Source organism: Cyanistes caeruleus, chromosome 4 (genome assembly GCF_971803275.1).
Source record: "Cyanistes caeruleus chromosome 4, bCyaCae1.hap1.1, whole genome shotgun sequence".
NCBI lineage: Eukaryota > Metazoa > Chordata > Aves > Passeriformes > Paridae > Cyanistes > Cyanistes caeruleus.
In genome coordinates, this window is record NC_141704.1 from 78,749,764 (window position 1) to 78,768,658 (window position 18,895).

The following is an 18,895-nucleotide window of genomic DNA, read 5'->3' on the forward strand; positions in this document are numbered from 1 at the left end:
GCAGCTGTTCCACTCCAGATAACATGGATTAGTAGTTCTGTGCTGTGTTAGGCTCACTCAGAGTGTTTGTGTTCACAGAACTGGTACTGAAGTGCTCAAAAACACATGTGGACTGTGACATTTAGGGACTTGCTGGGTTAATAGTTGATGATCCTAGTGCTTCCCAGCCTAAATGTTTCTAATATCACTGTGTAGTCATTTTGAAATCAGAAGCAGTACCTGGAGCCAGTGAGTTAATCTTTCCTCTGAAGGTCCACTTGACCATCTCCTGCTGTCTCAGGCTGCTTCAGATTTGCATTTTCTCTGAGACAAAGAATCCTCTGCCCCAGATTCTTAGTTTTTCCTCTCTCCTTCCTGTACCATAGCACAGCAAACAATTTAGAAACAACAAAAAAAATGTCTGCGAGTTGCTTAATGAACATGGAAAAAGAATTAATGTCTTTTGCAGCCTTAACATTATTTATCCTTTCCTCCAGTTTTATGATCACTTTTTTTCTTCCTTCTGTAAAGCAAATAAATAAACAAATGACAAAATATAATTTTCTCTGTTACATGGCTACTTTGACAAGCAACACAGGTAGTGAGCTCATTCAAGAATGATATTAAAAAATGCCATGTATTCTGAGAGCTAAGTAGCTCAGCTTCCTCAGTGCTGGATTGACAATAAATCACAGGCAGCTTAAATTTTAGCACAATTCTCCTAGTGGAAGCAAATTCCACTTTGACTCCTTCCAAAGGGACTGCTTAATGAATAAAGACTGATTCCATCTGAAAAAAAGTGGTCTGCCTCTGGTGAGAGTGTAAATAATAATAAGCATGTTCTGGGTTTCATGCTATTTTAACCCTATTGAGTAGCACTTAATTTAGAATTGATTCCAGCTATTTAAATTCACATGTGTAATGAATTATTTATTACAACTCCAATTATTTTGATACATCCCAGTATATTAATTAATTTTGAAATGCAAAATAATAAATGTCACTAGCTATTCTGCTGGAGATCTCAGGTTACTTGTGCTGTAATTATTTATATTTAGGATATTATAAAGGAGGCTATAATAAACAGTTTCATTGTCTCTAATGCAGGATCAAAAAGAGTCTTTTAAGGTGGAGAGGAAAAAAATATTATAGTAGGGGCAGATCTAAGATTCTTAATTTGAATAATTAAACCTATTTTGTATTTTTAAAAGCATTTCTAGGAAATAGTGACATTATGGCATGATTGTTACTCAAGTCAGCCCTATTGTTAGGATTAAAATGCATTTGAATTTGTTCTTTTTATTCAGATGATTTAGCATTCAAGGAGTCAATTTCTTGCACAATGAACAGCAGTTTTAAGTATTGTTTTATCATCACTGTCTTGTTCTTTAGTGAGCTTTTTATGACATGACTTTTAGCATTCATGGCATGTATGATTCCTAGTTTGAGACTTGTTGTTAACGTTTTGATTTTAAGATAGGTTTTATTTAGAGAAATAATTCTTAACTGAATCTAGTAAAGGAGACATAGTTTTCATAGCAATTGTAGATGGAAACCAATTTGTCTGAAGTTTATAAGAAAACTAGAGAATCCAGATTTTTGTCCCTAAACCGAAGCTTAGTTTAAATGGTGGATTTCAGGTCTGAGTTTGAGTCTGGTTCTGGAGCCTTACACAGCTGCACAAAAATATTTTCTTTTTCAGCGTGGGATTTTTTTCTGAATGTGGAAAAACAGAGATAACAGTAGGATGATTGGAACAGAAGTTGTCACATCCCATAGAGAGATTCTGTTTCATGTGACTTCAGCCACTATTCTGTGTAGAGCAAGGAGATGTGCCATTCCTAAGCACAGCTTTTTGCTCCTTGCATTGCAAAAGCAATGCAAGGCTGTCCCTTTTCTATGTGATAACAAACTTAGACAACAAAATTGTTTAACCTTGTAACTTGGAACAAAAAGTCTACCATATCTGTGAAACTGTATTTGTAAATGAGCTTGTTGACTCAAACCCAGCATAAATCTATAGACTGAAGACAGCAGCTACTGAAGATACTCAGTAGTGCATTACAGGAAAAGGATTTTATTCAGGGTATCAATATATTACCTTTCTAGTAGTGAAAGCCATTCAGTAAAATCCAGACTTTCTAATAACTAATCCCACTGAAAGTAAACAGAAGCTTTGTCAGTCTAGTGTTTAAAACTCTCATCAAGAGACTTATTTATTTTAAAAATAGCTAATTTGTTTAATAGAAATTGAAACTATTAATTCAAAATTTACTAATTAGTAAAATACATTTTATGTTTTGTGAATATTGTGTATTTTCTTAGTTTTAGCCTAAGCTTTTACAAGTGAAATCAATTTCTTTCCTCAACTCTATTCATCATGAGAAGATATAAATCCTGTCTTTTATGAAGCTGTCATAGTTCCTAAGAAATATTAGACCCAAGGGCCCACAATTCCATTTAAACCATTCTTCATGTTCCTACAATCTTTTTTTAAAATAATAATTTTTTTTTGCTTTTTTGATGACTTTTACTCTTCCCCTTCTCATTTAGTGAAATTCAATATTATGTTCTCTTTCTGTTTTTTTTTTTAAAACACAATCTAATAGAACATTCTAAAAAGCAGAGATTAAGTATTTTTAGTTTTTAAAGGGAATATAGGCATGTTTATCACATTGTTTGTATTCTTAATTTTCCTTTTTTGTATTTTTTTTCCACTTGCATATTCTCTGAAAGATGTAGGGAATCCAGATGAATAGAAAAAGAACCCAAGCTATTTCTTCTCAAGAAATATTTACATCCCTGAAGAAGCTGAGAAATACATACTGGGATTTAAAAAATGCACAGAGGCAGTTAATTTTTTTCTTACATAGTCTGCAAATTCTTGTTATGCTGTTTGCAGAGATGATGAAGTAATGCTTAAATCCTTATTATTAATTAATTATTAATTTTTTTTTCCTCTCCCTTTTCAAGCCACTGTTTTCCTGGCTCATTCCCTTAGGATTGTGCCTGTATCCAGACTTACTAAGGCTAGATCCTTCTTCTCTGAGAGACCTAAGTGCAGCAACAGCAGGAGGAAGGGGAGCAGAGCTGTGTTCTCCAGGGAATGTGGGGAGGGAAAAACAAATCTCGCTGAAGGAAGCTTCTCAGGATGCTCTGGCTGATGAATTAACTAACATAGCTCAGAACAAAAGTTGATTTGGAGTCTGAGGTGTTGGTGGTGTGGGTTTTTTAACCAAATCTTTTCTGACTGATTTTAGTTTGAACAGTTCATACCAAATGCAGATGAGATTCCTGTCACCTAACTCTAGTTATGTTAAAGTTAAGTGCTCATTTTCAGAGCTTTAATTGTCTAGACGCTCTCTATCATCAACGAGGAAATAGAGGCACTTCAGGAGTGATTAATCCCATCCTAAAATAGATGTCTAAGCTGGGATGAATTGGAAGTAGCTGTCTTCCTCCACCAAATAGCAGGAGAGCACTGACAGCTGGTTAGATGAAGAGGAGCTGAATACAGGCGAGATGGTCCCCCTCTTTGTCTCAGTGGTTCCACTGATTTAGGATATGAGTTACATTTTTCAGGATTTGTGGAATAGTTTGGCCATGTGAAATCGATGCTGGTGTCAAACCCACCACATTCAAGAGTGCATAAGGCAGAAATTAATGTACCCAGTTCCACTGGTGCTGTGCATGGGCAGCCTGTGCTTTGTTGGGGTTTGTCAAAGGGAAGCTGAAAAAACAAAAGCTGGTGCAAGAAGCATTGCTCATATTCCAGGCTGGGGTCAGCCTAGAGATTGGCATCCACCCACAGGAAAGGCTCCACTTGGTTACTCCTCTGTACAAACCAAGTCACAGTGACACTTCAAAGCTGTCCTCTCAATTTCTCATTTGTTTTCTGAAACATAAATATTCTAACTGAAAAACAAATTAAGCACAGAGTGTGCGTGGTCAACGCAGCTCAAAAGTAACTGGAATAGAAAGCATTTTCAGCTGGCAGAAATAGAAAAAATTAATACCATATAAATGGTTTTCTCTGTAAAATTCAGAATTAATATCCATTAGAGCATTAATGAAGATTGAAAATTTTCTTAATAGAGTAATTAGTAACACTTTTACACAGCAATCCTATGCAGTAATTTTCATTCCCATGTATTTTTGTGAAATGAAGTGAATATGCCATTTAACACTAAATTTATCAATAATGTTTCTATTTTGAGGTGTACTTTATAACAGAAACAAACCAACTGAAAGGAGTTATTAAATTTTCATTTGTTTCCCCAGAACTAAGGTTCTACTGAATGTTTTTCATAATTGGATAATAATATTTTTCAGATGACAATGAGCCTTTCACTGAGAAAGTGTGGACAAAACAGCCATTTCTGTGATACGAGATGTCACCCCTATGAAAATTTGCTTAACACTTTAAAGGAACTTAGAGGTTTTTAAACCTGCATGATTCTGGCCTGAGATAGGAGAAAATAACACTGTCAGATTCTCATTAAGATTTGCCCATTTCAGAAATATTTTCCCTGGATTTTGGCAGCAATGTTAAGTATGCCAGTGGAAAAAGTTGCTATGAAGCATCTTGGCTCTTGAACTACTCCTTGTTTTATACTCTTCCCTTTGTTACTCTTATTCAAGGAAAGGAATACCCAAGGACTAGAGTTTCTGCTAGATAGTTATCAGAGCTTTATCATATTCATATTTAAAAGCACTTATTATGCTTACATTTTACTGATACCATCTTAACATAAGAACTGCAAATCCTTAAAATCCCCTGCAGCAGGCACAGAAATCTGTGCTGCAAGACCACTCATCCTTGCTTGTTGAGTTAAGAGCATAATTTTATGGTTATGGTGCACAATGCACCTTTTCTCATCTAGTTGTTCCTTCAGTTGTACAAAACAGGATGCTGCAGATGTTTCAAAACCAGAAGATTCTTCTGCTTTACTTTCATTAGGACATAACTTTTGCTGGCATTCTGATATTTACCGTTCTTTAATTAAGGTGATTTCTTTCTCTTACCAAACTGTGACTATAAAGACATACACATTATGGGTTCTCTTTTTCATCCTTTTAATAATAATAATGATAATAATAGTAATAATAATGGTAATAATGATTAAAAAAACCTTGTTGCAGTTACTTTTCCATTTATTATCATGAAAGATTTTTACAAAGGAATTTAACAAGCAGATTTCTGGAGTTGAAAGAATAGCCTATGCATGTCATGGCACATGCATAGTGGAATGATAAACATAAATCACACACCCACAGACACACACAGAAAACAAGGCACTGGTAAGACTGTACAAGTAATAAATGACCAAGAGGTTGTTAATACATTAAAAACCGAGCTTCTAGTGTCAGCAGCCACCTCAACACCCTAAAGCTGTGCATGGTTCTGGGGTTCTCTGCTCAATAGCCCTGCTGTGTCCCTCTTTCCATATGTGTTGGAGCCCACGTTTGTGGGTGAATAAACGGCCCCGATGGTGTTGCTGGAGCGCACCAGGAAATCGGCCAAGCGCTGTGTCACGCATGTGGCCGTGTTGCATTTCCTCTTCTCCAGCTGGTGACTGCCAAGGTGAAACAAAGAGAGCCAAGATTAAGTCAAACGATGAGCAATCGAGTGTGCCACTTCTCATAGTCATTTGAGCTCTGCCAATGTGGGAGTTCTTTGAATATGTGCACAAATACAGGAACATTAGAATCTTCCCACCACCTACTTTGTGCCTGAAAAAAATCCTTGTGCTGGGTGCTATTATCAGTTTTAATGATGGGGGTTATTCAAATGCAGAGACCTGAACAGTCATATGTCGTTTTTATTGATATCCTGCACAGCAGTTTATGACATCTAGAAAAGCTGTAATGATAGTATAGGTAAGACACTAAGTGAAAACAATGACTAAATGTTTAACTTTCAGCTGAACTTCTAAATCTATTTAGAGCTCTTGCTGATATCATGAGGATTACTAACATAATGAAGATCACTAACATTTATTTAGTTCTCGTGTTTCCACAGAATCATATCCTGCTCTCACTGAAGTGAGTGGTAATATTCCAGTCCACACCAAGTGGATTAAATCCTAAAACCTTCTCCCATCTGCACCACATATTATGAGAAGTAGCAGGCATTGACAGCTTCTGCCAACTTCAGTATCACTTAGGATGGTCTTTAGCTTTCTCTCTCTTTCTTTCTCTCTCTCTCTCTCTACTAAACTCTGACTAAACAGGTTTCATCTGCTGAAAAACAGCCAAATCTTTTTTGAAACACCAGCAACTTGCAAGCTCTGTTGTGGTGAGAGAGAATCCTTTGCTGAATGATACTTAAAAAAGTGTCCAAGGAAGAATCATATCTAAAAAAACCCCATTTTATGAACTGAACCAACAGACCATTTACAGAACTCCATGTAAAACTTATGGGGCATGAGGTTTTATTTTTTTTTAATTGCAATAAAATAGTTAGCTTGAGAGAGCTTTGGTTTTCAGATTTGTTTCTTAGACTGCTGTGTTGTTCCTTCAGACAAAAAGACTTGCTTGCTGAGATTGCCTACTGAGTTATTGCTTATTTACTTGGACTTCTTCATGCTGATATGGCATGAGTTAGACACCAGTTTGTGGCTAAAGTTTACTGTGAAGAGAAACAATATCCCACTTTAAAACCCTGAGTAGTTGCCAATATATTCCTTTGCTTACTGATTATTAAATCTATCATCTAAAATGTTATGTAACCTTTTTGAATAATTTGTATTGATCTAAGAATCCAAGTGGAAGAGCAGTTGTGAAAGGAATGTCTGTATTATATCTGTTCTTCATTAGTAGGTATGCAGCAATTTTTCAGCAATTAATATTTTAAATGTGTAATTGCACTAAAAGAAAATTGTTGGGGAGGGCTTTATATAACCTCTCATTGACTTTCATGGGTGTTACTGTTGGTTTTAATAAAGTCCTTAACATATGAGGTTCAAACAGCAAGTGGTTCTCACAGAGATCCTGCTTTGTTTGTGGAGGCAGAATTCTCTTTTCCATTAAAGCTACAAAATCAGGCCCTGACACCCCAAGTTTAAAGCTCCAGCCCTTACAGGAAGCTCCTGGGTTTCTGTCTCACATCTAACCTGGCTGAACCCAGCATCCCTTTTAGCTCTGTGGTCAGTAGCCTTTAAGTAAATATATGCTGCCAGCAGACAATTCACCCAGTGAAACTGATTCTAGGCCCCAGAAAAGCAGATAATGCAAACCACACTCATAAATGTGATGCCTTGTGTTTGAGTACTACAGTTATTTTGGAGAGGTTTGTATATATATATATATATTTTTTTTTTCCAAAGAGCTGTAAAAATGTGAAAACTTTGTTTTAAAATTACATTGGAAGGTCCAAAAATTGTCATGTAATAGAATTTTTTAAACATATATTCAAAGAGAGAGGAACAGGCAACTACATGCACATACTTATTTACTGAATTAATGTATAACAGAATTGTCATTGAAAGAAATTCACTCAAAAGCCTGACAAAACCAGATGAACTTGAAAGTCTCTTCTAACCTTGATGATTCTGTGAAAAGCAGAATAGTCCAGTGCTGCTTATCTTTTTAGTACAAATTGCAGATAAATCCTGGAATGTTTTTTTATTTGTTAGAAAGTTGCTGGAAATTTAATTTATGTATTTATAAATGAGAAAGTATTTCAGAGAAGTGAAATTCTATCAGAACCAATTTCTTCTTTTCCTTCTTCCTGGGATTAAATTAATGTTTAATTATGTGATTAAAAAATTTGCTTAATTACTGAAAGCCTTTGTACTATAAAATAATTCCATTCTAGCAGAACAGTAGCATTATTAGGAAGGGTATGTTTTCTTTTTTTTTCCCCTTCAGGCTTGGAAATCTGGCAAATGTTTTAAAAAATAAGGCATTTGCAAAATATACCTTTCTTCTCAAGGTAATGTAGTAGTTGTAATTTATGGAAGTGTAATAATTATAAATGATTAAATGATTTCCAAGTTTATCCCTGGATTTCACTTTCTACCCTGAATGCTTTGATCTTTATGTTATAGAAAAGCTGATTTTTGTGCTTACAGGAAAGCTCTATTTAGTTATAAGGGTATTTTAATTTCTTTTTTTGAGAAAGAACAGCAGAAGTGAAGTCTCTGAAGTAGCAGAATATCATTGGAACAAAGTTTGCTTCATGATTCAATCTGATATGGCTGGAAGAAACAAGGAAAAATCAATACCTTTTTGTCTTTGCTGCTGGTTGTTCTGGCATTTCCTCACTAAGTCCTGAGAGTGGATTCTGTGACATTACAGGCAACATCCATCCTTGTCTCTTGGAAGTACCATCAGATAGATCATCAGCCACAGACAGTAATCTTTGAACAACAATAAAATAGTGAGCTTGAATAGCTCTATTTTTATATTATTTGAGACATGAAAGCAAAAGCAACACATGCAATAAACTGAACACCTTTTTCCCTAACAGGAAATAAACATGATTATTTGTTACTCACCTCTCAATAGGTGTAGCTTCCAAACAGCTCAGAGTGACAGAAAGTGCAATGAAGAAAACTGTCAGCTTTAGGTTGCACATCTTTCCTTCCAAACTTTCTGAAAAGAACAATGATTCAAAACCAAAAGCTAACCCAAATACTCTTCAGCATATCCTATCACTCATGCCCATTCTGTCCTAAATCAAGAGCAGCTAGTCTTTTTCACAGGCTAGAGTGAGAAAAATGATCCCCTCAAGTTTAGTGACACAATTCAGTTTCAGAAATACAGCTCTCAGCAGTAACTCATTTTCCATCCAGTAGTTTCAAATCCTATCCCTTATCTCTGGTTTGCATTTCCTGACATATCTCAGTCTCAAATTCTGGTCCTCAGTGCAGTTTACTTTAAACTTGGTCTCAGTCTTTCCCTGAAAAATGCTCTTGATTAATAATAGGAGATATTGTGCTTTTCTAAAGCACATCTGTTGCACTGCAGTAAAGTAAGACAAAAGGGGAATTATTTACCTTTTTGTGGTCACAGATCTAACTGGAGAAGCCAGCAAGCCCTCTTGGTTAGCCAGAAGTGTGCATCCAACAATTCCAAGCTTGCATCTAGTTCTGGAGTATCCTTTTCCCTCTTCCTTCCTGGCAAGTAATACGGCTCTTATATATCCTTGACACCTTTCTCAGCTCTGACATCAGGCAGCAGAGAGAGCCTGTCGTTAATTCCAATCCCTATAGACAGAAAGTGCCCCAGAGAGGAGCAGAGGCAGGTGGGTCATTATTGCACTAGCACATCAGTAAATATTCACCTGGTGTATGCAGAATGCCCTCGTGAAGGTACTGCAGGAGCATACTGCACATCAGAAATGTAGCCTCAATTTTACAGCTCTGATAAGCTGCTGAGGTAATAATTCCCTGTGGGTGTTTTCGAGGGCTAAATAAGGTAACAAAAGTTACAAAGAAAGCCAGAGCAAATGAAACACCAGGCCACTGGTAATTGAAATACAAGAAAACATACCTCAGAAAAGATGGAAAAGTTAAAGTTGTGGAGGTTTGCTGTAGAATATAGATCAGAAGGAAAAGGTGTCTGAAGGGATAAAAGGTGTATGACGAATAAGGAAAGAGTGGAAGTTATTTAAATTGACAGAGAGAGTTCTCATTCAGGGTAACACGGTAGAAATCATGTACATTTTTTAGTCAAGTCTAAATGTGAATGAAAATTCTGTCACTATGAATGTAAAATCTCATATTTTACTAACACAGGTGGATTTGTCATGGGTGAAAATTGAGTCAATTAATACTTTTCAGAAGGCAAAGACTGGAATTAAAAAGCCAGGAAATGTCAGAATAAAACTACCTGTGCAAATTAATTTCTCTAGTATGCACTGAGTATGGTTCAGGGGAAAATGTACACCTTGTAATAGACTAAATCCAATGTTACTGAAATACCTAATTGCAGATTTCCAAGGATGCAGATTAGAACCATTTACCTCTGATTTCAGTGGAAATTAGGCAAATAATTTTTTTTCCCCCCCCTCTGTCTCCTTAGTTTCTGCTAAGGTACCCCACTGCCTTTGGAAAACAGGTCTTTCAATTACTTATAAAGATCAAGGTTCTGGCACAAAAACTGAGCAAAAGTTCTCTGTGATGAGAAGTTACCATGTGCATCTTTTCTATCCCCAAGAACACGAATTAGTTCTGAACTGCTTCAGTTCCAGGCCCATTGCCTGAACTGGAAACCCCCTTCTTTGTTGGTTTAGTCTGTAGTACCAGATTTTCATTGCAATGGCTCAAGTGCCAGTGTTGGCTCACTTCAGGCATCTGTGCTACTTGAGGTGAATACAGAAGGAGTATTTAGCTGGGATAGTAGCTTCTTAACTTGATTACAACAGCCTGCAAATAAGAGTCTAGAAAGTGACAAAATGTTTTGTTGATTGTTGTGGGTGGTTTCTTGTGTGTTGTGGTTTTTGTTTTGTTTTTATTTTAAAGGGGTGCTACTGCTGGATATTTTTCTCTCTGTTTTTAATATGAACATATACTTCTTTTCACCAGGTTCCTGTTATTCCCTCTCTGGATGGACAGTCCCGGTGTAAGAGAAGTAAGTACAGTGTTTTATCTTCACCATCACAGCAAATTCCATGCAACATCTGAAACAGGTTTCTCTCCAGACACTCACTGTAGAATCTGACTAAGATGAAATAACATTCTGGTGTTGCTTTCACTTGGACAATTTCACTCCTCTGAAGTGAAGGCATGATGAATCCCATTTTAAAGAGATAGTATTGTGCTGGAAAACAATTATACAGATACTCTGGCTGGGGATTGACATCAGCCAATCTTCACTGCTTGGCTACTGAACTTGAAAATGACTTAGTGTGCTTTTTCCTGGGTGGAAAGAGATCCATCTGACACTCAGCAGTAGTCTTTATGCTCAGCCCATGTGAAAGATGCTGTTTCAAATCCTGGAAAGCAATGGATAGATCAATTTATGTTCAAGATTTTAAAAGACTTTAAGTTAATACTCAGAATCTCTTCTGTTTTAAGGCATCTGAGTGAGTGGTTTCTATATCAAAATTGAATCAAGCTATGGGGTTGAGAGAAATAAAATGAAATACCAATTTTCAAATAAATATTGATCCCAAATTCTAATTGCAGCTGTCCTGCAAGTAGACTGGGAGGGGGGAGCCATCAATGCTTTGAGAGAAGAAGAGAAAGGCTGCTTCTTGAGTGCATTGTAGAAGTGAAAGTAGGCTCATGATGTCCCAGGAGCATTGCCAGCCTCCTGGGCCACACAGCATCTTGGCAGAGTCAGCAAGAAGTCTATCCAGCAATTAGTCACATGAAAAGTTAACAAAATTAAGGTATTGCAGATCCTGCTGCAAGTTCTCTTAAGTGGGAGTAGTGTTTTCCTGCACAAACAGGAATGGACTATTAAATTGTGGAATCTCTTTGACAGCAGAACAATTCATAACTCAAGTTTCAAGATGCTGGCAGATACTTTGCAGTTAGTGCAATGAGTGGTTGGAAAGCTATTTTTACCACTGACAAAGTTCCTTAACCTTGGTCTTAGAAAAAACCCTTTATTCCTGTGCATGACAACAGTTATCAGCCTAAGGAAAAAGAAAAAAAAGTGTTCTCATTAAAGAAATCTGTGATCTGAGTAGCTGCATGGTAATTTTAGATATTTATACTGGTATTTAAGTCTTTATGCAAAGATTTGTCTAAAGAATTGTGCCTATAAGAGGGTTAGGTGACACCAGAGCTGAGGTTTAGAAACCACCTAGAAGACATGTTTTCCCAATTCCTTGATTACTTCTGGAAAGTACCTACACAATGTCTGGAACTGCTAAGTGCTGACCATGCTCTGCCCTGGGATGTAGAGGAACAGGGAACCAGCCTTGTCTGCTGCTTTCATGTCCTGGGGAGTGGGATTTTTATCACTAAAGGTGAGATGAATAGAGAGACCATTCTAGTGATGTTTCCAGTGCAAAAGTCTAAATCAGCTTAGATGGTCTGTACATGTTTCTCCTTTTTGCCTACAAAAGCAGCCTTGGTGCAGCTCAGGTGCAGATTTACACTGTGGGTGTCTAAACACAAATGAAAATTAATTCCATCAGGGTGCTTCAACTCTCTGAGGTGCTCAGTGCCCGAGATTAAAGGTTGTCTCCCTCTTTCTCACATGTACCTTTTTCTTAAGCTACTCTTGGCACCTGCTGGGCACCTAGTTCCCATTTTTAATGACTGCATTTCAACATCTGAGTTCTACATTTGCCTAATAACTTTAATAAGACTCTTGGTAATGGATGTGTCTCTCCCATTTGTGAGTGTCAGAGCCACATCACCTGGTGCAAGCACTTCCCTGGCTGCTGTACAGCTGTGTGAGGCAGATGTCTCCAGTAAATTATGCTGTTGCTCAGTTACCAGGAACTAGAAGTGTGTGAATAACTCATGGATTAGTTGGCCTGTTGTATCAAAATGGAAAAAGGAAAGGTTTAGTCATTAACTTGCAATAGGCTTATTTCAGTTTTTTGAATAAACCAGCAATCAGAACAGCAGCAGCATTAACATTCATCAGTGTAAACATTGCCAGTAATGACACAGAATGGTTCATGTGTCACAGCTGGTACCTGTTACGTGAGTTGAGCACAATGTTTAATGCAATTGTTTCGTGTTTATAGCAATTTTAGCGGCCTTTCATTCCTTTTCAATTAAGCGGAAAACCAAAAGTAAAGCATAAAAAGGAGGTTTCATTGATAGTATCAGCACCTCTGAAAAAGTCAAAGTGCCCTATATGGCCAAATCTGAAATGAGAAAAGTAAATCAGGTTTTTCTGCTGTCATTTCATATGTCCTAAAATATCCAGGACTGACATTCATGAACCTGGCTATCAGGACACTCTTGCAGCAACTAAAAACTATGTGAAACATCAGAGGGATCATCAAATCTCTCTAGACAATTATGTTTAGGAACCTTGATTGTTCCCTAAATTTTTATATGTGGATGGCAAAGTTTGAAAATTTTGGCTATAATGCTCTGTTCCCAGCATTTCTTGCTTGAAAATACAATGTTTGTACTTTCTGGTGTGTGTGGAGTTGTAATTTCCTACACTAGCACTTAAGCTCTGTGGAACTGCTTTGTTCAAATAGTGTTTTATCAAACATGCTTTTGCTAGCACAACTTTCTTTGTTACCCCTGTTGCATGTGGGCTGATAAAAATAAAAAGTGCTGTTCCTGTTGATCTCCAAACTGATGCTAAACCTGAGGAAGAAATATGTAAGAAGCAGCTGAGAGGTAAGAGGTGGAAAGTTAATAATTTCTCCTCCAGTGGAAAAAAACCCAGATGATTCAGAAATAAACAGTGTCCCTCCATGGAACTGATGAACAAATGAAAAGAAGTAATTTGGGTAGTCAACAGTATTTTAAACCAACTTTTACGATGTATTCTGTTACTCAGCTCATGGCACTGACAGAACAATGATGTAGCCTGAAAGGACTATTGCTAATGATTTCTCTGAGAATGAGCTCAGAGGTTTGTGCTGAATCAGTGCCTATAGCTGGGAATCCCTCAAGCAAGATGAATAAATTCCATGTTTAGATCAGAAAAGTCAGAACTGAGAGCCTGGTGGCTGGTGAGTTATAGCTCCTAGTGCCATTCTTACACAGTTTATAGAGTTTTAATTGCATCCAAAAATTACCTTTGAGTACAACAGAAGGTTTAACTTTTTGATTTTCCTTTCCCCTGTCTCTCCTGCAACCTGTTTCCCAAAATTAAAAGCAAAAGCAGGACTCCTTTTTGGTTACCAATGTCACTCTCAAGGGCTCTAAACAGTGCTAATGGCAATATGAATATGGAATAGGAATACTGCTCCTTCTGGTAAACAAAGTCATCCATTGCTTCCTGCTATGCTAATTCTCTTCAGCCACTTTCTATAGCAATTAATGAATGAAAAGGTATTCTGGTTTCAAAGATATTGCTGGAATGTATAACTGCCACTATTACAACAGAACTCTCTAACATGTGCTGTGTTCATGTGTACTTGAAAGCAGAACAAAAGGCCTTGCTAAAAGGAAGGGCAGAGTGACTGTATTGAATCATAGAATCATAGAATGGCCTGGGTTGGAAGAGATGTTAAACATCATCCAGTTCCAACCCCCTGCCATGAGCAGGAATCCCTTCCACTGTCCCAAGTAGCTCAGAGCCCCATCCAACCTGGCCTTGGACACTTCCAGGGATGGGGAAGCCACAGCTTCTCTGGGCACCCTGTGCCAGGGCCTCACCACCCCCAGAGGGAAGGATTTCTTCCTTGTATCCCACCTAAACTTCCTCTCTGTCAGTTTGAAGCCATTCCCCCATGTCCTGTCATTCCATACTTTTGTAAACAGTCTCACTCCATCTTTCTTGTAGGCTCCCTTCAGGTACTGGAAGGCCTCAATTAGGCCACCCCTAAGCCACTGAATGACAGAGGGAAGTCTCCCTAAATTCTCCTGTTAGGGAAAAAAAAGGAGAATTAGGCATGTGTGGAAGTGCTGTTTCTGATTTAGTCAGTGTAACTGTGAGAACTCTCCACCCCTTCTTCCTCTTCTTTTATAAAGAGCACAGACAGCTATAGAAGATGCAGTGAGACCAGGAACCAGCCTCCATGCTCCCCAGACTTATTCCACTGCAGCTGAATCACTGGTAAATATAAAGCAAAACAAATCAGTCACCTCTTAGAGAAACTACTGGTTTTCAAAAGAATTCTACACAGATTCATCTCATACGTGATGTAGTGCATAAGTTTTAACTAAGTTTTCTTTTAAACTATCCCACTTTTAAAAAATCAGATTTTTTTTTTTCTCTGCAAACTGCTGCAAGAGAATGACAATCTGGCTTTGTCTTGAAACACTCTGAGTTTTTTAGATGATGCAGTCTTGACAGCTCTGCTATTAATAGTGGCATTTTCCTTGCTGTTTAAAAAGGAGACTTGTGCTGAACTGAGAATCAATCATGTTCGTAATAATTTTTCACTAAGGGTAAATGCAGTCTATGAGCTTACGTAGGAGAATTTACGTTGACGATACCATGAAACATTAATTAACTTGTTTATGGTATGTCATCACACATAGCTGCAAAATAAGATAGTCCTCCTTCAAAAAGAAGTGCAGTAGGGCTGAATTTACAGTATTGAATCACTGTATGTGTGAGTGCTAGACCTGACCTTTTCATTCTACCTGGAGGTGAGAAAATACTTTAATAAGCACAAGGAACATAAATAAGTACATGAAACTATCTTTCTACTATAAGAAGTCATTAAAAGTTCATTAGAAGTTCAGCACATGCATCTGAAAACATTTTGTGGATTTTTGGTCTGTTTTGGTTGTGTCTTTAACACCAAATATTGATGTTTCTTTCCATTTAGCAGCAAATCCACTTTTGGCTGGGCTCATCCTTGATAACAGATTTCAGGAATGGTGTGAAAAAGTCAGAACTTAAATGTGAGCTCTCACAAATAATTTAGGAGTTACAAGTGACATGGCTAGTCCAAAAGGTGGTGTTGTTTTTGCAATAGATTGTTATTGAGCCAAACACCCAGTGGAAAATTGAAAGCACGGCATTATTGCATGGAGGGAAAAATGAGGCTCTGGAACCTTTCAGTCATTAACATATTTAAATAATTTCATATTAACGCATGTTGTGCCAATGAATGATAAAATTTCAATGGGAAAAAGTTGAAAAGTCACATTATAAAAGCATTTGGTTAAGAAAAGTGCCTTGTGCAGAACAGCAGAGAAGCACAGACTTCAGGACAAGTATCTTTAAAATCCGTAGGTGTTGAATACTTACTGTATATTTAGAATGGGTATCTTGAATTCTGCTTTCGATTTTGGATTATTTTCTGTTACATAAATTACTGTCTGCAAAAGTAGTCTTTTTTATTATTATTATTATTATTATTATTATTATTATTATTATTATTATTATTATTCTTGATTTGCAAGATTTCTACACATTTCCAAGTTTCTGGTACGATTCTAGTGACTGTAGGCTTGATTTTGAGAGTTTTCAGAGTTCTCATGGTCTGCAAATGGCTCTTTTCATTTTTGAGAGCTATAACATCCCCACATGCTTATTGCAACGGTGTTCATGCTTAGTGGTATTGTGGTTAAAAATGAGCAATGTTGGCAATGTCATCTCTAATTTCATGTCAATAGAACATTTCATACCACTTCATGCAAATGAGGGGTTAACACACTCCAACTATTTTTTTAGGATGTTTTCATAGGCAGGCATAATCTTCATGGTGTTATGGATCACTAGAGCCCACTGCTTTAAGGCATTATATCATTCTGCTGCCTTTTACAATACTCATAACAATTTGAGAAGTTTAAAAAGCCCTTATTGAAACAACCATAGTCATTATCATCATAGAGGTGAGTTATTTTTTATTAGGAACTCTTAAAGCCACACTTATTTGAAGTCAGTGCTTTAATTTTCACTGCCAAAAGAGGATGTATATTTCATACAACTTTAACCTTTCTGAGAAAGAGTATCTATTTCAGGGGATCCTATGAAAATTTCCCATGTTTTATAAATGAGATGTTTGTATCTAGAAAGCTGTGCTCACAGGTGCATGCCTAGCTATGTGCCTGATTCCCAAAAGATCCTGGATCTTCCACTCATGTTTCACAACTTTTAGGACTGAGCTAAGTAAAGTTTACCTAGAAAGGCCAGGACTATCACCTTTAACCATCTATCCTGATGGTATCTCTGCACACAAAGCATATTATCACACACCAAAAACCCTGTGGACTTGATGGATAGTGAAAGTGAAATGCTATCAGGTTACATAAACCACTGATTGATGAATCATAGGTAATGTCATTTTTTCCAGAGGAAAAGGCTCCAGAGAGACTTTGAAGCTTTGAACTGCCAGTCAACCTGCAGTACATTCATTCCTTTAACTTTTTTCAAAGTATGTTCCTGAGACAATTTGCCTCGTTAGTGGAAAGCTGACGACCTGATCACACAACAAATCCCTTTGTACTTTAACTAAGAAGTACTGCCCAAAAGTATATAATTAGGTTTTCAACATTCTGAACAGCTGTTTTGACAACTGAAACATTTATGTTTTCTAACATTTAAAACCAGAAGTTTGTACAACAGAATGTCTTCCAGACTTGCAGCAAATTTTATGAAGAATAAAAAATTTTATGTCTTTATGAATTTTGCTGCAAGGCTAGAAGGCATGAATATGCTATGCCAAAACAAAAGCAAAGCCCCCAAATCCATACATCTGCAAATCAATGTGCTAAACTGCTTTCTTAAGGGAGAAACTGTTATGACAGAATCACTACTTTAAATAAATAACTAGTTATGAAAACCAGACAGGAATAATGTTTTGTACCTATGCAGCATTATCTCCAAAATATGGGTTTAAATGCTTTCTAGAAAAGTTTGCTTATTGTTCCTGTGTTACATGGGACAAAAAATTGAGGCACTCATGAGTTGAAAGGGATGAGTAGAGTTGATGGCAGAGTTGAGGACAGGAGACAGATCTGAATTTTTTTCTATATTTTATAAGTTCATGTAGCTGACACAAACTCTATTGAGGTGAGAGGGAAGAACATCTTACTGGATTTTCAAAGTAAATCTGAATTCAGACTCAAAATGGGCAGAAAGTTTTGTGCCTATCTGTGTTTCTGTGCCTATCAGGGTAAACAGCACCCTATTTTTTATTAAATGCAGATGGATGCTTTTCTACCTGGTTTGAGTACATCAAGATCTTACCTGTGAGTCTCTTCACTAGTCACTGCAATGAGACCTTGTGGCTCCTCTTCATTACCTTCTTTTGGTACAAACACTGCCTTTATAAATGCATTTTTGATTAATGGAGAATCCAGCTCTGAACTGATGGGGGAAATGATGGTGAACCTATTCTGTGTCATGATATCCTTGCTAGCTTGCATTCCACTTCCCATGGGATGTGCAACCCAGGGATGTTGGAGTTCTGTGGAGAAATAGTTGACATTCCCAGCTTTTCTTGGATTAGAAGTGGTTGCTTACAACTGCAGTGCTGGGAAAGAGCTACCTGGTCCTTAGTGGTTTCAAAACAATGTGTTGTGTTTAGAGTGAGGCCAGAAATGTCATCTGCGTTTTTGGTAGGTAGATCATCATGACATACAACATTTAGACTAGGACCAATAATTGTACTCTGTATTTTTCACTGAGAACTTATACTGATTTCCATAAGAACACTGTTAATCCATTTGAATTTGAATTTGTCTGGACAAGCAGCTGTAAGTGGATCCTGACCTTAGGCTGGGAGATGCTGGCTCACAGGATTTTTGCTCCTTGGCCAAGATGAGTGGATCTAGAATGACACAAAGAAAGATAACCAGGACAGGAGTCAGCTGATCTGGTCTTTATCTGTCTAAAAATTAGTTATCCAGACTAAGCTTAGCTCTCGAGACTTCCAAATCAAGGGGAAGAAAGAAGCACCTCCAGAGAGGTTCTTCCTCCCACTTATTTTAGACAGCTGTCTTAAAATGGGATTAATTACTCTCTGGAAATATCTGACTCTCATCCTATTGTGAGGCTCTGAGTGAGCATCTTCAACACAACTCCTTGCTAAGAATAGGTTATACCTGATTCTGTACAGATACTCAATGTTCTCGAGGTATATTCCCCATAATGAAGCATCTGAATGAACAGAGCTACCCCTCACACAAAACCTCTCCAGACAGGAAAAAAACACCTGTGGTGTCTCAGTTCCTCAATACAGAAGGTTGATAAGGCAGGAAAGAGTGAACTCAGTGAGAATATGGCCTTTAACAGAATCCCATGGAGAAGAAGAGAATTCTGTATGCTAAGATGTCATAGACTCTATAATGCTTTATTACCCATGAATTAATCACAATCAAGAACAATGCTGAATGCCCTATGTATTGATTTTTAC

At 37.2% G+C, this 18,895-nt stretch overlaps 2 protein-coding genes across 3 annotated transcripts in view; one reads left to right on the forward strand and one right to left on the reverse strand.

The window, feature by feature from the left end:
* LOC111923307 (solute carrier organic anion transporter family member 1A2) overlaps positions 1-18,895 on the forward strand; it is a 43,007-nt gene that overhangs the window by 4,564 nt on the left and 19,548 nt on the right. The window contains exons 1-2 of one of the 2 annotated variants that reach the window (XM_086885491.1): positions 10,273-10,294; positions 10,512-10,557. In XM_086885491.1, coding sequence (XP_086741617.1) covers positions 10,534-10,557 — 24 coding nt within the window. In that variant the 5' untranslated portion in view covers positions 10,273-10,294; positions 10,512-10,533. Of the gene's footprint in view, positions 1-10,272; positions 10,295-10,511; positions 10,558-18,895 lie in introns of those variants that run through there. The other variant, XM_086885490.1, reaches the window with a different exon arrangement.
* IAPP (islet amyloid polypeptide) lies at positions 5,117-9,066 on the reverse strand. Its single transcript, XM_023919031.2, has 4 exons — positions 8,982-9,066; positions 8,481-8,577; positions 8,208-8,342; positions 5,117-5,555 (listed from the first exon to the last, which is right to left on the reverse strand). Exons 2-4 carry the CDS (start codon positions 8,558-8,560, stop codon positions 5,366-5,368), a joined length of 405 nt encoding a protein of 134 aa, XP_023774799.1. The 5' UTR covers positions 8,561-8,577; positions 8,982-9,066; the 3' UTR covers positions 5,117-5,365.